The sequence below is a fragment of the Camelus dromedarius genome, chromosome 5 (genome assembly GCF_036321535.1).
Source record: "Camelus dromedarius isolate mCamDro1 chromosome 5, mCamDro1.pat, whole genome shotgun sequence".
Classification (NCBI taxonomy): domain Eukaryota; kingdom Metazoa; phylum Chordata; class Mammalia; order Artiodactyla; family Camelidae; genus Camelus; species Camelus dromedarius.
In genome coordinates this window covers 51,736,102-51,757,881 of record NC_087440.1, presented here as the reverse complement: position 1 = coordinate 51,757,881, position 21,780 = coordinate 51,736,102, and the positions used below count along the sequence as shown (strand labels likewise).

Below are 21,780 nucleotides of genomic sequence, written 5' to 3'. Positions count from 1 at the left end.
GTGAAAGCCGCCATCACTCAGCACCTAGATGACAAAGGAGCTGTTATCACCTGAATTAGGAGATATAAACAGGAAAGGTGTTTTAATCTCCTCAAACACGTCCATAATCCTGGTTGTGGTGGTTTAATAGGTAGGAGAAAGATGCATGTCTGAAATCTGGGGTTTGTCTTCAAACTCGAGAAGCTGAGACTCAGTGGGACAGGAGGAGCGCAGCGTGGCAGAGCAGGGTCACAGAGCCTGGGGCACACCCTGGCCCTGCCACCTGCTGGCTCTGTGCCCTTGGGCAAGCCACGTAAAATTTAGCTATGTAAATATTATCCTGAGTCATGGAAAGCAATGCCTTCAGGATTGTTGGAAGATTGCATGAGATGCTACACTAAGTACACTGGTACCTAGTAAACAGCTTCTTCAGGAACTTCCTGGAGGATCAGAACTCTAGACAGAGTTGTAGTAGAAGCAATCAAATACTGGGGAGATGTTTATATTAAGTATGAATAGATAAAGAGTTCATATGGATCAAAAATAGATTGCTTAATTATATGAAACCACTGCCAAGCCCCAAATAAAGGAGAAAAGAATATAAAAATGGCATTTTAAACGAAATAAAACACAGTGATAGATGAAAACAGAGATAAAAGAGGGCAAAAATTTACTGTGGAGGCATCTTTAAAACTTTAATTCTCAGAACAGTCCTACACTGGAAGTATTATCCACATTTCATGGATAAAGAAACTGAGCTCTGGAGAGTTGAAGTAACTTGTCCACCCGAATGGCAGCGGCAGGACCAGGATTCACACCTGAGGCTGCCTGTGTCCAAACACTGTGCCTCCGCTACTCCTGCAGAGATGCGGGCGACTGAACCTTTAAATACAAACTGCGTTACGAATGAGGAAGTAAATGGAATGTTTTAGTATCCCCTTATACTGCATTCCCTCCCAACAAGTTATCCAAGACCCAGGGCAGTTCAGCATCCAGGGAAACGGGAACACCTGTGTGTTGTCCGTGGCGCCATAAACTGAAGATGAACTTGACAATGTAACTCAAGCCACAGACTCTATTCCTCAGAATTCATCTCCAGGAAGAAATTCCAAAAGAAGAATAAAGCAACTGCTTATAGTTTTCTGTAGCAATACAATTTTAAATGAATGGGGGGCAGGGAACCTTGTATTCAACAGCAGTGGAATATTTAAGTAAATAAATAACTGTCTATAAATACAACAGAGAATGATCCCCGTTTAAATTGGCAACTATGATGACTACAGAAAAACATAGAAGAATGTTTTTAAAATGTTGGTATTAAGTAAAAGCACAACATAAAATAACTTATGGATACAGTCGTAGTAATATAAAAACTGTATAGAGATAAAAACTAGGTGGGAATGCAAATAAATGAAAAATAGCTGTATTGGGTGATTGAAGTGATGAATGAATGAATGAGAGAGGGAGGGAGGAAAGACAATTTAATAATTAAGATTGAATTTTTAAAGGAAATCGCCTATGCAAAGAAGAAGACGCAGGGCTAAGGAAGTCTGGTCAGACTGGGAGATAGTGACTATGGAGTGTGGTATCTAGGATCCGCCTTGAGAAGAAATCTTATAACATCCCCACACATCCCAACTCCCACAAGGATGCTCTGGCTACTTTTCACACCTACACCTACAGCTCTTCTCCTTTCTGTGCACACGGAGACATACAACTCAGCTTTGCCAAGAGTAGATGGGGAAAAAAAATACACATTCTCATGGCCATCAGCTTCATAACATTCCACATGGGAAGTACACAGAGTGGGTTTGGGGTGGAAAGCAAATCTAAAAATTAATAGATATCGTCATCCCAGACACAACTCCATCCAGGCAGCACTGCTGGGAGTGAGGAGAGAGGGGAGGAGCGTCCTGTCTGAACAGGGGAGGGGGGTGAAGAAGGTGTCTTTCGGGCCCCACAAATGCTGTTCAATCCGGAGAGGGCTCTGGGGTGGGAGCTGGCTTGTGGGGAGCACGATCAGGTCCTGGGGTCAAAAAATGGACAAGCAGCTGGGTCACCTGAGGGAGAGATGACTAACTGGAGTGTGGGCGCGCATCAGCTGCTCTGCGCGGCCAGCTCTGAGTCAGACGCGGCCACGTGGAAAGCCTGCCGCCTTCCTCGCACCGGGAGATGCGGGGCTGCCCCAGCAACCTGGAGCCTGTGGCCACCTTCCCTCTGTCGAACCTCTGATGGGGCTGAAGCAGGGCCTGAATGACTTATGAGCAGACATCCTATGTCTTCATCCCATACCACAAAAAAGATTGTTCCAGTAGAAGGAGTGGCTTTCATACTCAGTGTATTTTCTCAACCCCTCCCCCAGCTCTCAGAAAAAGCAAATAAATGTGACTTCAACTCCATCTGGTGATAAAGGGAATACGTTCATGAAAGTGTTTGGGACTCAGAGATGTTCACATCTGCTTCGATGCCCCACGGTCACTGTAGGAAGAGAGGTGCACTCAGGGGATGTGAGGCTCCAGACACCACCACCCGCTCCAGTTCTCCGTAGATAACCACGCCTGGGCTGAGGAAGATCAGACACAAATAAATGGAGACATAAAATTGGTGCCTCAAGGCCTCTTTGCACATACCTTTACTAGCCGAAGTCTATGAGGAGCCGCCCTGTAAAGGAGGTTAAAAGCAAAAAGGGCAAGAATTAGGCATTACCATGACAAATTTATCAAAAATCACTGCCACGCTGCTGGCGTCTTTTCTCACACCTTTCTCTTTCAGGTTAGACAAACAATTAGGAGAAAGGGCAATGTTTCTTGGGGTCAGAGCCCACCTGCACATGTCAGGGCGGATGATCCACGGCCCCCCATGGCTGCCGCCTTCCTCGGGGCACCTCTCAACATAGGCATGCCACAAACCCTCCTGACAGTCTGTCTCCTTTCACTGCTACACAGCAAACCTAGTCCTAAGGACACTTCTAGTAGCTAAAGGAAAGTCAATTCCAGAAAGTGGCTTTTCAGAAAAAGGATAATATAATCAAGTTCATAAACTCAGATCTGTCCAGTCTGCCATGAGGCACAAGGTGAACTGGAGAGAGACTCACAGCCCTGGAGGTACAACAAACGGTTGTTTCCAAAACAACCACATCGTTGCTCTCTATTAGCCACATGAAAGGGAGAGACGAAGATAATTCAAAGGGCAGAGAATTCTTTAAAAAGACCATTTGAATTTTGTTTTAGAGACAAGTTTCTAAAACCTTAGTGTGTTGTTGAGTCCTTTGAACATGAAGTTAAAGCTACGGCCTATTTCCCAGAAAAAAAAATTTATCCATCCTTCAAATTTTGTGTAAAATTTTGGGCTGGGAATTTGTGGACCCTCTCGGGGGCACCTATCGGTTCCAAGTCTAGAACCACTGTTTTCATCAAGGTTCTCTGTGGCCTCTCATTTGGCCTCCTTCCAGCTCAGGACTGCTGAGAGCAAGCTGCCACTTCCGGCAGGGACGGGAGGACGGGGCAGCTGGATAACGGAGGGCAACCACGGATGCACTCAGAGGGCAGAGATGAATATGTGATCCACACCAGCCTTTAAATAAGTGATGTCACACCATGCCCAAGCTAGCACAAGCACGGCAACGTCAAACAATGTTGGAAAATGTCTATTTCACAGGAAATCTCTGCAAATGTGTCTCTGAAGCGTACACTCCTAGAAAGCCCCTTGAGCACAGGCCAGTCTTGAGAAAGCCATCATCTGACTGAAAAAGACAGTGAGTAAAAGAGACAGAGGCAAGGGAGCCAAGGGGCAGATTCCGGAGCACATCACTCAGTCAGAAGTGTCCCCCCAGAGACAGAGTGAGGTCTCTGGGTCTCCAGGACACGCTGCCCCTCCCCCACCCGGAGCAACACAGTCACAGCTCGTCACCCACCATGATGACCCAGGCCCACCGAAGACCTGGGCAGCACATGCAAGGAGAGCCAGATTTGGAAGAAGTGGTAGGGGTTGGGGGCGGTGCTCTTTGTTACAAAGCAAGGTTGGGACCACAGAGATAAAGGAAGGTCCATGTAGTTTTGCGAGAAGGACCTCTGAGGTGGAAACTGCTCGTCCTTTTCCCCATACCTCATGCCTGTTCCCTAACCAGTCTTCCCTGGCTTCAATCCAGCATTTCCGCCACTCTCAGGGAGTCCAGGAACCCCTGCCTTCTTTGAAATCAGTAACCAAATTTTGAAAGTTAGTCTCCCTTTCAGTTAAAGATCCACATTATTCTCCATATAGCATATACAGATTTTATTAAAAGAGATGCCTATTACCAGAACACTCTCAAATTTCAACAAAGGAAAAAAAAATATGGAGGCGTGCTTACAGAATTCAAAACAGCGCTCTGCCCTTCATTCCCCCACAGGGCTGAAATGCTCTCTCTGTTTAAAAAAAAAATCCTAGTAGAGGCACTGACCTGTGTTCAGCACTGCCGTGAAGATAAATAATAATTGGGTGGCCATCACGAAGGGTTGCTTCGTACCAGCCACGGCCTTTCCCTTTAGCAACTTCCCCCCAGCACCTGGGAACCGTGTGCCTAGAGAGCAAGGAAAGGTTTTAAGCAACACAGACAGAGTGGAATTCTCCATCCTCACTTGAGGTCTGAAACTCTCCTGAGGTCAATCAGATATAGATATTTACATGTATATGCTTATATATTAAGTATTCAAATATAAGCTCAATTACATTACTGCATGTAAATATTGACTGTATTTACATATATTTACATATAAATATTTATGTGAGTAATAAATGCCCTTGGTAAAAATTAAAGTACAATACCACACATATCTTATAATGAAAACCATTACTGCCCTACCCCACTCCCCCATGCCCAGAGAGAATCCCTTTAACCGTTCACTGCATTCGTTCTTCTGACTCCTGCACTGATTACTCTTCCAAGGCTGCAGTTCTTGGGTGTGGTTTATTGAAATGCAGTCCACTGGGTGGAAACAAGTGAAAAATAATAGATATTTGCCACCTGCAATTGGTTTTACTAAAGAAGCAAGTTGGAAAGAAATGAAATGGAAACCAGCTTAGGGAGGGGAAAAGAACTTGAACATGAAACTAAGCTATTCTACTCAAGAAACCCAGTGACCTTGAGGTTTTAAACACCTGTCTTAGCTCCAGTTCCTCCACCTTGTTCAGCCAAACGAGTTAACCCTGATAATACAAACACTGCCATATGACATGTCACCAGAGGACACATTAAAAGAGAGAATTGGCCACGTGAAGATAGAATCTTCAGTTCCTCAATCATTTAGAGGCAGAATGTCTGACATGAGACCTTAAGGCCTCTGTACTTCAGCAGCATCACTGCCAGCCAGATAAGCCAGTCAAGGGGACAGGTGACTCCTCAAACCAAGGACAGATGGGGCAAGAGCAAAGAATAAAAATATTTTCAAACTCCAGCACTATGAGTGGAACTGCACCTTGCAGATTAGGGAGAAGTTACATGAACCCATACTGGTTCCTAAACATTCTGTGATCACATGTTTAAATTCAGGGAAATGAAATAGAAAACAGGGCACTGGAAAACCGGCAGCCAAAAACAATGAGTAAAACCAAACAGAAGAAAACATTGAAATTAGCACACCAAAAAAGACAATAGGATGCTCACGATTTGCTGGACAAATACTTATTGAGTGCTCTCTGTACCAAGCACTGTGGTAAGCAATGAAACCTCCCCGCAAAAAAGTCCTTCACCTATGAAGTTATTGTCTCGCAAAGGAGACGCACAGTAATCAGAGTTGCACAAACATTTATTCAGTTACAGCAGGAATAAATGCCGTGAAGGACAAGCACCGGTTGCATTACCATATGCCTAAAATGAGAAAAGGCTTCCCTGAAAACTGCCATTTCAACTGAGATCCAAAAGATGGGTGGGCAGTTAGGCAAAAGGAGGGAACAGAGAGAGCAAAGAGGGAAAGGCTGTAGACAGAGCGTGGCTTTTATGTTGGGAGCCAGAGGGTCTGGGGGAGAGCAGGATGAGGGTGAGGAGTAAGGCAGGGGAGGGGCCAGCCAATCCCTCAGGCCTGGTGAAAGGCCCAAAGCCCCTGAAAGACCCCACACTCCGAAGCAAGAATCCTGAAAAGCAAATTCAAGCAAGTCAAACATCACTGCAAAGGGAAGATGTGAGGAACAGCTTTCCCCAAGGAACACTGACCTCTCCATAGGCAAGTAACACAGCATGGCTCACCCTTGCCCTGGTAACATGAAAAGCTCCATCCACCAAGCACGCCAGTGTCCAGTCAGTGCACTCACCAGATTCCCAGAATCACCCCAGGTTCAACTTTGATGTAGAAGTTCACTGTGTGAGGAATCTTTGACTCGGGTTTCTTCAAATCCACGAGAAATGGTGCTTTGACTGGAAAGTAGAATTCATTATCAACTCCCAGAATCAAATTCCATGTCTTTAAATCACAATCAAAAAAAGTAATTAGCCTCATGGTTAACATGTTTCTAAGTTACAAGCTACGATATTCAATTCTAAGCAAAGTATTCTATTATATAAACTAGGACCAGCCCATAGAAGACCTGGGAACACAAAACTAAACTAAACTAAAACTAGATTTAAAAGATAACACTAATGGGAGTGGGTAATAGCTCAGTGGTAGAGTGCATGCTTAGCATGCACAAGGTCTTGGGTTCAATCCCCAGTACCTCCAGTAGAGAATAAAATAAAAATAAAAATAAAACCAGTATGGTAACCTGTAATAGAGTTTACTTAATCCTTACTCTTGTTTCAAGCTAAAAGCAAAGGAGACCCTTTCCCTAAAAAGGTAAGAGAATCTAGAAGAAGGTGATGCCGATCCTGCTACATAGGTCAAAATTACTCTCTCCACTAAGTAAAACCTAATTAGCCAGAAGCCATGAAAGGTCCAGGATCAACACACACCTGGAGCCATGCAGGTGCGAGCACTATCCGTGCGCTAGAAGGACTGTCAGTTACACTAGCGCAGCACTCAGTAGGAAAAAAAGCGGGAAACTTCATATCTTTCTCTTTCTCTTTCCAGGCATACAGGCAGGAGGAGGAAGTGAAAAAGCAGAAAGTATAGGAGGCAGAAGGTTATCTATAGGAACAGCTAATTTGAAGACTGGGCTCCTGAATTGAGACCCCCCCCACCACCTTCAAGGCCATATTTCTCTCTCCACCCTGACAGTTTGCAGGGATTCATGCTAGAGCCCAGAGCAGATGTTAAATAGCTTCAGACCATTTAAGTCTGGCACAATTTTATAACTGACATATCTTCTTTATTATGTCATAACTGTAAGGGCAGTGAGTTCTTTATTTGGAGAAAAAATATAAAGGCAGATTCACAAAAGGCACATACTTACAAAAGTTGAGAAAAACCAGCATGTGCATCATAGGAGGGAAAATATGTTCTTTTAATGATTTACTGGTTAAATTTTCACACAGAGAGGCAATTTTTCTTCCAAGTGTTGAACAGGAATGTGGAAAAGCTCTGCAAGACATCGTGAAACAAGCAAGGTATTCAAAATCAGCCCACGTTTTGTCTTGGTTTGTTTTTTCTCTTAGTGGCCAAATAAAATTTCAGAGACTAAGAGGAATTACAGGTAAGTTGGCATTGAGGCGAAATCCGTTACAGAACTATATGTAATGAGGGCAGATCAGGACCAGGCACTAAGGGAGAACCAGGGGAGGAAAGCAGTGAGCCAGGGCCCCAGCCAGCTGCTCAGAAGATCCAGGACAGGAGAGCAGGGGACACGGATGCACTCGAGTCAGACTTGGCCCCTCAGTGTAGCCCACAGAAGGCCAAGGCGGGACCCTAACACCATCAGGAATCAGGATTCAGACTGTTAAACAGGTGCCACACTTTTTAATCACATCACAAGTCAGTGCTGTAAATGTTAGCTATTTTATTAACCTAAAGCAGTGAATGAATTATCATCAGGTTCTCCGTCTTCCAGCTGGGTCCTGGGAAGAAATGAACCAATGAGAGAAAACCGCCACCTCTGAGGTGACATCCCTGGTGAGCTGGGCTGTAAGGAGAAGAGTGGGGAAGGGGGATCTTGGAGTTTGGCTATAGCAGGGCTGGGGTCTGGTCAGGGAATGGGACATGAGGGGCCACATACATATTGTTTATCCCATTGATCCCATGACGGGAACCACCCAAACGGAGCCACCAGCAGACAAGTTATGATTTGTCCCCGAGGGCTCACTCCTGCCACCTTTCTCTCTAGTCACATCTCTCATGAGTGTTGAGGGCCTCCTATCTTTGAGAAACAAGGGACACAGGAGGTAAGTGTCACCATCTCCTGCTCCCAGTTTTTGTCCACGTCATCCATTAACTTAATCCCTTTCCCTACTGTGAACAGTGTGAAGACAGTCAGTGCAATCAAATTGTGACGGTGTGGGGGCTGGAAAGCATTTCTGATGCACTGTTTCTCCTGCCCTGATTTCTCTGCTAGACCTGAGGTGTCTTAGAAGATAACTGTTATGACCTACACTTTGCAAATGAGGAGACTGAAAAATTAAGTACCCTTCCCAAGGTCACACAGCCAGTGAATAGCAGAGCCCCGTGAGGTCTGTGTGACCCTGGAGTTCCACGATGACCTCCAATGAGCTGTCACAGTCCTGGTGAGTTCTTCTGGTCCTCCTTGAAGCAAAAACGAGCCCCAAGAACACAGTTGAGCTCTTGCAAAGTGCAGCTTTTAGAGAAAGTTGTTTCAGGGACCCTTTCTCCCCTTCTGCACCCTTGCCCCTCTTGAGGTCCCTCTTTCCTTCCACTTTCTGCTTCCTTCCTGCTCCCATATTCTCAGAAGCCTTCGGATACCAAAGTCATCAAAGAAGGACTTCTAAAAACATTCTCCCTCAAGTGTTAATAACTTAAAAAAATCAGAGCACTCATACATGTTTGGAAAAGGCACGGAGGCAGAAGATAACGAAATCTCTGATAGATTTCCAGCAATTCCACAGGGAGTGGAAAAGATAAGTGGGCTAAGGGTGATGGACAGCTCTTCCAATACATCAGCCTTGGGCAACTGCCTGCTCATAAAATCAGCAAGAAAGAAATGAAAATGACTGTTTCATAATACTTTAAAATAGCCTCCATGAGGTGGTCGGAAGAAGACACTGTTGTTCTGATTTCCGAGATAAGAAATCAAAACCCAGAGAAGCCACTTTGAGCCACAGATCAAGCCCAAACAGGCAGCACTGAACACAATCTGAATTCTCATGCTTCCTTCCAGTCAGCAGGCTCCGGCTTCCTTTCTCCTGATTCTCTGAACTCCCGCTGTGCTGCCTGTTAGTCTCCCACTAAGTTACCTTTTGAAAGTAGTAGGGTGCTTTTCCAAGCAGAGGCAATAGAGGGAAATATGTTTCTGTTTTTAAAGAATAATTCATACAGAACCCTTCTCTCAAATAGCTCAAGGCACTTCTGTGAGAAGCGCTGCGGGAAGAGAACAGAGTGACCAGATCCCTCAGAGCATCAATAATGCACAGCGGCTCCTTTTAACTAGGGGGTTGTCAGTTTGACTTCCCCTAGATCAATAGGGGATCAAAAGTCACCAGTGGCTAATAGACCTTATTTGAGCGGAGGATGCAGTTTCAGCCCAGTCCCCGCTCAGGGCCAGCACATCAAACAGCCACCTTGATGCTGTGGTGTTCTCTTGCCTGCCCTTTGATCAGCTGTGGCTGTAACTGCACCACCTCCCACTGGGGCCACAGAACCTAACCGGATGCTTCTTAGCTGGTGAAGCCTGGTGGAGCTGGAGCTGCCACAGGACAGATCATTCCTGCTTCCTGCTCAGGGGTACCAGCTTTGGGAAGCCCGACTCCAACCACATTTGTCAAGACGATTCCAAATATTAAATCATGCTGCACATCCATCCTGTGGCATTCATTCCACAACCGTGTACTGATCACCAAGCACCACCATGTCTGTGTTCTCCTCCCTTCTTTCCTCCCAACCAAATCCTCCCTTTCCTTCACATCCACTGACGTGTCCCTTCTTTGTCAAAGCCTCTCTAGACAGGTCTTCCCATCTTCCCCATGACAAGAACCATGGAGCATATAATGCTGCTTTTATAATCCACTCTGCCTAGCACAGAGCTGAGTACCATAAATATTCGATGAATAATAGGTTGAGGACACAAAGAAAAGGGTATTTCTTTCATAAGGGAGAAGGAAGCAAGGCTGATAGATAGTTTTCGGGGGGTAGGGGAAGGCTTCCTTCTCTTTTTTGAATTACAATTGAAAATTAATCACTGTGAGCTCCCCAAGAGCAGGGGTTTTGCCTGTTTTATTTACGGCTGTGGGCCCAGGGCCGAGACTAGTGCCTGAGAGGTACCAGAGGACCAATACTGTGGAGAGAACGGACAAGTTTATCAGCCTTCTCATGGGGATTTTCTAAGTAGTAACTGAAAATGTAAAGCCTTGGAGTGAAACATGGAGAAATGAAGAGGAAAATAGCCCTTTGGCTTCCCCCAACTTACTTCCTGAGCATGGTTTCTGTTTTTCTAATTCGAAGAAAATCAGTTGCAAGTGGAGATTTAATCCCCTGGGCCCATCCATCTTAAGAAGCAACCCTATCTGATGAGATTTTTGTAAAATAAATAAACAGATCTCCAAAGCATCACACACACACACACAAACCCCACCAAAAATATCATGATTAAATATGGTCCTTGAGTCTCACAACACATCACAGTAGATCCAGTGCTACAGGCAAGTCCAGGCACACATCAAGCCCTCCATGAGTTTCTGTTGCTCTGAACTACCTTGCTCCAAGAAACAAAATCAACTCAGGATGCTGGATGTCAGTCTGTGTCTCAGCACAGCCTAAATTAGATCAGTCATTTTCTGCTCAGATGAAGAAATGCCCAAGTATTTTATTCTTTCAAGAAGCATCTCAAGACTTATTTTTAGTAATTATGAAGGCAAGGAATAGAAGGTCCCCAACTCCATCTCCCACTCCACTATCAATGAAGTGATAAAAGAGAGTGATTTAAAAAGTGATGAGTGAACTGCAGCTTTGATTCTCTACCAAATAAATGTTAAATAACCATCCATCCTCTCTATAAAGAGCACAAAAGTAAAACGTGGTAAACGCCAGCCTTCCCAGAACAACTGAATCAGGGAGGTCAGGCCCATGAATGTGAAGTTTGAAAAGTGCAGCGGGTGAGGACATTTTGACCCGTGTTCAGATCCAACACAGAAGTGGGGCTCCAGCCACTGGGCTAGACCAGGGGAGAGCTGCTGTCTGCTCCCTGTGCTCAGCTAGAGCAGGAAGAGAAAAAAGACATCAGTGTTGGTCTTCACCACTCAGATGTTCCAAAGTGAAGTCTTCTGTGTCTGGGTGTGATGTTTGGATATTTTGCAATCAGCAAAAATTAAACAAGACAAAGGAATACAAAGAAGAAAGGTAAACAAAACTGCCAATATCGTCCCACACCAAAACAAAACAACAAAAAAAAAAAACAAAACAAAACAAGATACCCAGTCCAGGGTCTCCAACCAATGCCTCGGCTTCAGTGCAAACAAGACTGGCAGTACACTGCTGGTCCATTCAGGTGGCCTGAGATTACCGCTTAAGACAAGGATTCACCGGAGGAAGTGAAAAATACCTACTAGCCTCCAAGGCCCTGGAGCCAGTGCCCGGCCTCCAGCCCCGGGCGCACAGGGGCGGCGCGCACTCACCGCAGGTTCCGCACCACCATGTCCCACCACGCGGCCACGCATCCCTGCTCGTCAACCTCCATCCCGCGCCGCGTCCGGATCTGTCGCCGCCGCCGCAAGAGACTCCGCAGGGAGCCTGGAGCCCCGCCTGCCCGCCTCCTCCCCTGCAGGGGCGGCGACCCGGGGGACCCGCGGCCGGCGGGGCGTCTGACTCAGCACGGGGCAGGGACCGGAGCGCGCTGCCCTCGCGCACCCTCGCCACATGCACCGAGGTATGAGAGAAGCAAGTTTCCCACGCTTCTAGCTGGCCACGAGCAAATTTGTTTTCTTTCTTTTCTTTTCTTTTCTTTTTTTTTTTGTTTTCTTCCTCCTCCTCCTCCTCCCCCTTCTCCTCCTCCTCCTCCCCCTTCTCCTTTTTTCTTTTAAGTTGTGGGAAAAAAACAAGCTTTATTAGGCCCCCAGCCCTAGTTCTCTTTCTCCTGCACAGTCTGGCGGACAGCTATGAAATCCACTTTCTGGCCGGCAGGAATATTCTATTTTCTTTTTTACGTCTGTGCGTGTGTGTGCGCGCCCTGCGTGGAGCAGAATACATTTCTCAATATGGTAGTAATAAAACAGAAGTCTGAGAGTCACGACTTTAAGATCATTTTGGAGAATATACGCTTTCCTCCGCTTTGACTCCTCTTTTTTTCTTTTTCCTTTCTGTTTTTCACTTTTTCTGAAGCTTACCCATCCCAATCTCCCTCTTTCTCTCTCTCTCTTTGGTTTCCTTTCGTTGAGTACTAGTTTATCTGTCCACAGGGTTAGGAACTACACAATTACTCCACGTGTCCAAATTCACCACCTTGTTGGAGTTTTGTTTACCTAGCAGCAAATAGCTTACCCTTGCATCGGGACTTCACCCCTTGAAAGGCTTGGCAGGGATACACTTCCATAGTGCACGGTCTCCTGGGGCAGGAATCGTCCTCCGCCAAAGCTGCTCCAGGAAAGCCACAGGGCAAAAAGTGAGGACAAAGGAGAAAAAAGAGGAATGAGGTTCGTTTGGAAGCAGTTTGACAAGAGCACCAAAGACTTCATCTGAGAGGCAAGGCGCAACCTCCCTAGAGGGAAAATGTGGTCTCCCGTGTGCCGTGTGCCGGTGCTGTCGGGGCTTTGCCAGCAGAGGGCACAGCAGGGGGCTGCCAACCCACAGAAATGGCACAGGGACCCATCTGCGAGGGGCAACAGACCAGCCTGGAGGAAAGCACCAACGCCTTTCGAGAAGGGACAGTTCCCTTGGAGGACTAGGCCATTTCAAATAACTGATCAGGCCAGGGGGATTTTGTTCGCTGCTTCTTGTAATTGCTATAGCAACGTCAACTTTTGGATGCACATCAAGACAGAAGAGGAATGAGATCAGGAAGGACCAAAGGAATCTAAGCCTACCTGAGGAGCCAGCTAGAGGTGGGTTTTCACAGGACCACACCCTGCATGATGAGAAAGATTAAGCCCACGTCAGATCATGTCAGATTCCACCCCTGGAGCCCTTCATGAAGTGAGTCTGGAATCTTACAGAACTTATTCCAGGAAGCGCAGGATAAGAGCGTGGGCCACGCCCTGCGGAGGCGGAGGGATCAGAGAGCCAGAGGGATCAGAGATGGGGAGCCAAGCTGGGAGGAGAGCCAAGCCGGGATGAGAGAGCAGCAGATGCGTTTGGTCCCAGATTCCATTTCCATCTGTTTATTCAGGTTGAGAGGGTAGAGGTCCCCATGATGGTTGAGTAAACAAGGTTGTAAGCCCCAAGTCTAAGGAAATGTTTGCAATATCCAGCAAAATCTCTGAAATTACAAATCATTATGGCCCATTTCTCAAAAAAAAAAAAAAAACACTGTATAAATTAGAACTGTGGGAAAAAGCTTTCCCCAACATTAATAGTCCCTTTTCAAATGGTACATTCTAGAAATCAGAGAGCAGAGTCTCTGGTTTGATTTGGCAGATCTAAAAAAACAAGGGATTCGTTCATTTATTAAGCACCTATTTCCCCAGTACCTTTTAGGTGCCAGGTACCACATTTGGGTTACAAAGCAGGATCCTGCCTGGTAGAGGTCCACCTCAAGATAATGGATGAGAACACAAAACAGGGATTGAGGACATCCCCGAGGGCAGAAATCAAGAAAATGAGGGCGAGGTGCCAGGGTCTGGACGTGGAGAAAGAGGAGTGACTAAAAAGAATGTGACTGAACGTTTTACGGTGATGGAAACAGCCTCAAGTGTGATGGTGATTACATGACTGTAAACTTTCACAAAAGTCTCTGCATTGGAAACCTTCGAAGGGTGATTTTGACTGAATATGAATTATACCTTAACAAACCTGACTTTTAGAAAAGTGACCTAAGAAATGTACAGATAAACTATGGAAACAAACATGTCCTTTCTGACGTTGTAGAAATGACAAGACAAAGCTGGGTCCACATCCATCAGAAACTAACAGTTGGATGTTATTTGCACTTCCAGTAGGAAAAGAAATCTTGATTCTAGATTGATTAATTTTACCACTTCAAATTATTCTGGAAAAAAAAGGAACGGGGTATAAGACTGTCTCTCAGCTGCCACACAGCTGTGGAGGTAAACCGCTGCTGATAGAGCATTTGAGGGATGAAGAACTAGCAAACAACAAATCACTGATTTCCCAAGACTTGGAGAATGTTTCTTCTTGCATTTTTTCTTCTTCTTCATTTTTTTTTTTTGTTGAGATATAATTGACATATAACATTATATTAGTTTTAGGTACACAACATAATGAGTCAACATTTGTATGTATGTTGAAATGATCACCACATTAAGTCTAGTTAACAACCATCACCCCACATACTTAACAATATTTTTTTCCTGTGATAAGAACTTTTAAGATCTACTCTCTTAGCAACCTTAAAATATAATGCAGTATAATTAACTAGAGTCACCAAGCTGTACTTTACATTCCCAGGACTTATTTATTTTATAACTGGAAGTTTGTTTTGTATCATTTGACCCCCTTCTTCCACTCATCACCCCACCCCACACCTCTGGCAGCAACAACCAATCAGTCCTCTGTATCTGTGAGTTCAGTTTTTCTTTATTTGTTTTTAGGTTCCACATAAGTGAGATCTTTGTCTTTTGTCTTTTTCTGTCTGACCTATTCCACTTAGCATAATGCTCTCAATGTCCATTAATGTTGTCACAAAAGGCAAGATTTCCTTCTTTTTTTAGAGCTGAGTAATATTCTGTTGTGTATAGATACATATATGTATATCATATTTTCTTTATCCATTCATCCATTGATGGATCCTTAGATTTGTTTCCATATCTTGGCTACTGTGAAGCTACAATGAATATACGGGTGCATGTATCTTTCCAAGTTAGTGTTTTTGTTTCCTTCAAATAAATACCCAGAAGTGGAATTCCTGGGTCATATGGTTGTTCTATTTTTAATTTTTTGAGGCACCTCCATGCTGTTTCTCATGGTGGCTGTACCAATTTACAATCCCAACAGCAGTGCACAAGCCTTCCCTTTTTTCCGCATCCTTGCTAACACTTGTTGCTTGTCTTTTTGATAATAGCCGTTCCAGCAGCTGTAAGGTGATACCTCATTGTGGTTTTGATTTGCATTTCCCTGATGATTAGTGATGCTGAGCACCTTTCCATGTACCTGTTGGCCATGTGTGTGTCTTCTTTGGAAAAATACCTGTTCAGATCCTCTGCCTGTTCTTTTTTTAAATAACAGCTTTATTAAGATGTAATTCACAAACCATAAAATTCACCCTTCTAAGGTGTACAATTTAGTGGTTTTAGTATAGTCACAGAATCGTGCGTTTATCCCCACTGTTTAATTTTAGAACACTCTCATTACCCCAAAAAGAAATCCCATACCCCTTACTGGGTCATGTGGTAATTTCATGTTTAATTTTTTAAGGAATTGCTAAACTGTTTTCCAAAGTGGCTACACCACAGTAGAATCCCACCAGCATGAGCCCTACTTAAACTACTGCCTTGCATTTTCCCGTGCTCATCCTTTTCACCCTTTCTCAACTTTCCATACTGAATTAAAAAACAAAAACGAAAACGAAAAAACATGACGCTGTTGAGATTGAAATGAAACATTAAAGGGAAGTTTGAAGATAGTCCCAGATGACAGGGAGTGAGTCAGATAACCCATTCAGATTATTTTTCTGTGTTGTTCAGGTTTTGTGTTGTCTTTGTCTGTATCAGATCTAAGTTAAGATGATTCATTATCATTACAAGAGTGAATGTTGGATTATTCTCATGTGCTTGGATTTGAGTATGTTAATATGGCCTTCCTTTTAGCAAAGAGGGTGGGTTCTTTGAGAAGAGAGAGTGATGAGAATTGGAACTGGAAGTGCTTAAGTGTCTTCTTTCTTCCAAAGAACTCTGCACATAGCCCATAGGCTCTCCTGTTCCATGGCAAGAGACAGGACTCAGTTTCTCCCTGTATCCATGGAAGGACTGAGCCAGGATTAAGCCAAGGGGTGAAAACTGCCTCTACTTCTCTGGATGCTCCTTGTCAAATTCCTCCTGCCATTCCTTAAAAGTTCGTTGCTCCACAGGCTTCCTTCCTAGTCCTGCCTCTCTCCTTATGTTATACCAGTGTTTCCAAAATCATGTTCAATTATTTGGGCATCTCTTGGCTTAACAGTAAAATATGTTCCTTTGGCCAGGATCTCATGTCTCAAAATTGTTACTTGGCTAATGTTCTTCGAGAATCTCCAAAAAGGAGGTATTGAATGCAACCCATCACTCAATTCACCCCCCACCCCTCCCTCCTCCAGACCTGTTTATCTTGTAGGATTCCCTCCCTTGAAGAACAGCATCATCACACACCAAGTTTCCCAAACTAGAGATTTATCCTTGATTCCTATGCTTCCATTAAGCCCAGAATTCCCTCTCGATAGAATTAAGATTTCTTGATGTGATACCTACTTATTTAACAAATATTTACAAAGCACATTTTCTAAGGTATTTGGTTTGGGAAGCTTACACTGTAATTGTAAGGACTGGACCTACACAGATGAAGACCTAAATAACAACTTGAGATGTGTCACCAGGTAATAATATATATGGGTTACAGATAATGCGGTGCTGCAATGCTGTAGGCTCAGCCAGAAACATCTTTGTGGGCTGAAGAGGTCAAACAAGAAGTTCAGGGAAATACTGTCCTGTTGCTTAGAAACAACTTTGGAGATGGGAGATCATTTTAAAAAGCTATCCAATAAAGAAGCTGTGGTATATTTATACAATGGATTACTACTCAGCTATAAAAAAGAAGAAAATAACGCCATTTGCAGCAACATGGATGGACCTGGAGATCATCATTCTAAGTGAACTAAGCCAGAAAAAGAAAGACAAATGCCATATGATATTGCTTATATGTGAAATCTAAGAAAAGGAACTTATTTGCAAAACAGACAGAGACTCACAGACCTAGAGAACAAACGTATCATTATCAGACAGGAAAGCAGGTGGGAAGGGATAAATTGAGAATTTGAGATTTGCAGATACTAACTACTATATATAAAGTAGATAAACAACAAGTTTCTACCGTATAGCATAGGCAACTATATTCAATATCTTGTAGTAACCTATGATGATAAAGAACATGAAAACAAATAGATGTATGTACATGTATGACTGAAACATTATGCTGTACACCAGAAATTGACACAACATTGTAAACTGATTATACATTAATAAAATGCTAATAATAATAATAATAAAAGGCTATCCAAAAGGCTCCATAGAATGTTCAGACCAGCAGAGATATATAAGCAATAATTTGCCAGTATTTTTATTTTATGCAGAGGAAACTGAGACCCAGAGACACCAAATGTTGGATGTTGGGCTACATTTATTCAGTATTAATTGTGTGCCCACTGCATGCAAAGGCACAGCATGAGTTCTATTCAAAAGAGCAGGCAAGGTGAGGCTAATTCTTCAAGGGCATCTGGATCTAGTAAGAAACTAAACCCGTGTCAAAGCATTCCAGGGGGCAGGGCTGTGATGAAAAAGTGGGGGGACCAACTGGTAGTTGTAAATGGGGTTACTAGTCCTTCCACTTACCCTTGAAAATAAAAGAATTAAAATAGTTAATCACAGGTTAGTTATTTCTGCCTTGTAAGTAATCGGGGTGAAAGAATTTACCACCACCTACAGTATCCTATTGTCTCATCAAATATCCAGGAAGGAGATTCCAAAGCAATCTGTGCAGTGTCCACTCGAGGGACAGTGACACAGCCTGAATTCTTGTGAAGTGGAAACACTGTGGTTGGTTTCAGAACAATATGGACAGGAAGAAGGGAGAGTCTCACCATCAAGGATTTTTTTTATTTGACTTCTTTTTTTTTTTAATTAATTTAAAATTGGGGGGAGCAGGTAATTAGGTTTATTTATTGTTTTAACAGATGTACTGAGGATTGAACCTGGGACTTCCTGCGAGCTAAGCACACACTCTACAACTGACCTATGTCCTCCCTGCTAGGCTTCTACTTGAAATATTTTTTAAATGCCCTTCTAATAAATTCAGAGTAAGGGCCCTCCCGTGGTCCACGTTCCAGCCTTAGGGAAAACAGTGATGTGGGGCTTTCGCTCCAGAGGAAGTCGTATAGAAAATGCTAAATGATTAGGTGAGAATATGTAAAAATATCTGACGTGCATTGAGAAACTGTTGAAGACCAGAAAGTCGTCAGTGTACTTAAGTCACAGGAACTGACTTTGCAGTCCCAAGAGACAGAAGGTTCCTGGGCTTTCTGGACGCCTGGCATTAGTTTGAAGTCACATCCATGCCTCATTGTTTGTAGACTCTCCCAAGACTGTCCTTAAAGTAGCCTCATTTCCTTAGTTCCCCTGTTCATGCCCTGAGTGTACGTGTGCTCTGAGCACAGCTTGAAATTAGTGTATTTTTTCATCTTTGCCTTTAGTTTTGAAACAAGCAGGGAGAGACCCTAGGGGACCCCATGGGCATGCGCCCTGGACCACGATGCGAATGCTGTCAAGTTAGCCTGGGGCGCGCCTTCATTATCCTCACCCTGCCAGCTTTGCATGCGTGGAACAACCCGCCCCTGGAGAGGAGTTTTAAAATAATACTATGTAGTGTGAAGTGAGATCATGGATATGAAGGCTCCTCTTTGAAGTTAAAAAAAATTCTCAGCCTTACAAATGCACAGTATTGATGTTATTTATTAATGGATGTATTTGACACTGTCTTTGTCAGATTCCCAGGCATATTAGAATACATTCATTTAAAAAGATAACCGTCAGCATTATGGCTTATAGACTAACACAGAAGTTTAATTACTAATAAATACTAATATTTACACAAATGTACCCACTGAGGAAGCTGTGCAGCCACTCTCTTCTACTTCACTGCCAACCAAAAGGAATTAAAAATTAATGTCAACAGGACACTCCCTCCCTTCCTTTACAGCGTGAAACAAAGGAATGCATGAGGGTAGGGGTGGGGGATGCTCTTTCCTCTCCTGCCTGCCAAGTGTCCAAGAGGATCGGAACTCCCAAAGGAGCCCGCCCAATCCAGCAGTCACAGATGACTTAGCAAATGCCAGCTCATTAATGAGAGGTGAGTGTGAGTAGTGTTGTGAGGTGACCTGCTGAGCAGTTTTGAAGCAGAAAGGTTATAATGTTTATCATGCAACTCCATAGTCTTGCATGATAGGAGTCAGGAATCCTTATTATGTTTGACACTACTTGTCCAGTGTAGAGCAAAATTTCATGCATGCAGGCTGTGTATGTTCCTAGCACCTAGTATAATACCTGGCACAAAGCAGGGGCTCATAATTGTATGCATGACTATATTCATGAATAATTGAAAAACTTCAGTCTATCTGTACAGCAGCCAGTCCAGGGCCACACAATTCCAGTCTCTCCATCACATGCATTCTCTGGCATTCTCTGATTCACACTATAGAATTCTGAACTGCATGATAGTAAGAAGGAGGAACCTAGGGCTGGAAGGTCTACTGGGGAGGCCATTGCAGGGTCCCCGGACTTGTTTCCACCTTCCCCACCCAGAGCTGACTTCCTAGCTCAGTGTAGACAGACATCACTCCCTGTGTAAGGTGGAATCCCACCCTACTCTACCTTTGACCCATCCAAGGATTCGACAGGTGCAGTCCCACTCAGCACGCAGTCATCAAACGCCAACTGCACGTTACACCCTGCTAGGTGCTATGGGGGAAAGCAGAAATATAACACAAGGTCCCTGATCTCAAGAACTAGCATTATAGGGAGGGAGGGTATAGCTCAGAGGTATAGCATGTGCTTAGCATGTATGAGGTCCTGGGTTCAATCCCCAGTACCTCCATTAAGTAAATAAGTAAATAAATAAATAAACTTAATTACCTCCTCTTTCAAAAAATAAAATAAAAATAAAATAAATAAATCTATAAAAAACTATTTAAAAAGTAAGTATGTAAACTAACAAAAAAGAAAGTTGAAACCAACAAAAATTTTTTAAAAAGAACTAACATTATGCTTAGGTGGACTCTCGGTTATTCTTCATTTATTTTACCATCATATGGAGCATATGTGCTTAGTACTGTTCTAAGTGCCTGGAATCCAACGTTGACCAAGACAAATAACTTCCTGGCCCTCCTGATGCTGACATTTGAGACAGGGAATACCAAAAAACAATCATAGAAACAAATAAATACATGATAAAAATTCAGGTAAGTGCTATCAAAATGAAATCAGGTCATAAAGAAACTATTTTATCTGAGACTTCTAAAAAAAAATGATTATTACTTTTTTCCCGTTTTTGTTTACTTGGGTTTTGGGGGGGAGGGGATTAGGTTTATATATTTAACAGAGGTACTATGGATTGAACCCAAGACCTCATGCATGCTAAGCAGGCACTCTACATGGAGCTATACCCTACCCCTTTTTTCCTAAGATCCTAGTGAGAAGACTTGAGAGGAGACTTCCTCTGGTTGGAAGGAACATTTATTTGGTTTTTCGATGGAGGTACTGGGGATTGAACCCAGGACCTCATGCATGCTAAGCATGCGCTCTACCACTTGTGCTATACCCTCCCCCCTTGATGTCTCTTCTTGTACAGCCAAAAGACTGTCAGATTTCAGATGGCATACATCTGTCTCCAATACAGATCACTTCTCCAAATCTCCCTTGCAGATAGTTGTGGCTATGTGACATTAGGGAGTGACAGATATGACTTCCTGGAAGTGTCCCTAAAGGACATGCTTTCTCCTTCCTGTTCTTAGGAATACACATTTAAAGGCTACTTCTCCTGCAGATATCTTGGACCATGAGATGTCCTTGAGGATGAAAGCCACTCGAGGGCAAACAACAAAACAGAGAGCCTGGGTCCCTGCCCAGCTGGTAAGAAGGCCTTATCAGCCCTGAACTGACTACCTGTCAAACTCCTGAATATAAGATAGAAATGTCTACTTTCTTTAAGCCACTAATATTTTGAATTTTTTGAGTTCCAGTCAAGATGGCGGAGTAGTAGGAGCACTAACTTGTCTCTCGTCACAACTACAACAAAACCACAAACGACTTTTGAATAGCCATCCAGAAAAAAGACTGGAGCCTAGCAAAAAAGATCTGCTTCAACTGGAAACATTGAGACAGAACCACAACAGGATGGTAGGAGGGGTGCACTCACAATATAATCGGGCCCCATACCCCCCGGGTATGGCGATCCACAAGGTGAGGAACAATTAAGTCACAGAGGCCCTCCCACAGGAGTTAGAGTTCTGAGCCCCACGTCAGGCTCCCCAGCCCAGGGTTCTGGCAGTGGGGGGAGGAAACCCCAGGACATCTGGTTCTAAAGGCCAGTGGGGCTTAAATTCAGGAGCCCCACAGGATTAGGGAAGACAGAGACTTAACGCTCTTGGGAAGCACACACAGGCTCTCATGTGCACCAGTTCCAGGGGCGGAGACAGTGATTGCATAGGAACCTGGGCCAGACCGGCCTGCTGGTTTTGGAGATTCTCTGGGGGAGTTAGGGGACTGCTGCAGCTCACCCCAGGGGACACAGAAGCTGGTGACAGACATTCCAGGAGTGTTTATCTAACATGAGCTTGCCTGGAGGCTGACATCTTGATTGGATCATTAGCACCAAGACCCAGCCC

General features: G+C 44.0%; 1 protein-coding gene across 1 annotated transcript in view; it reads left to right on the top strand.

The window, feature by feature from the left end:
- PYGL (glycogen phosphorylase L) overlaps positions 1–1,884 on the top strand; it is a 49,310-nt gene extending 47,426 nt beyond the window's left edge. The window contains exon 21 of the mRNA XM_064485949.1: positions 1,488–1,884. Coding sequence (XP_064342019.1) covers positions 1,488–1,572 — 85 coding nt within the window. The 3' untranslated portion in view covers positions 1,573–1,884. The remainder of the gene's footprint in view (positions 1–1,487) is intronic.
- Positions 1,885–21,780: the final 19,896 nt, after the last annotated feature.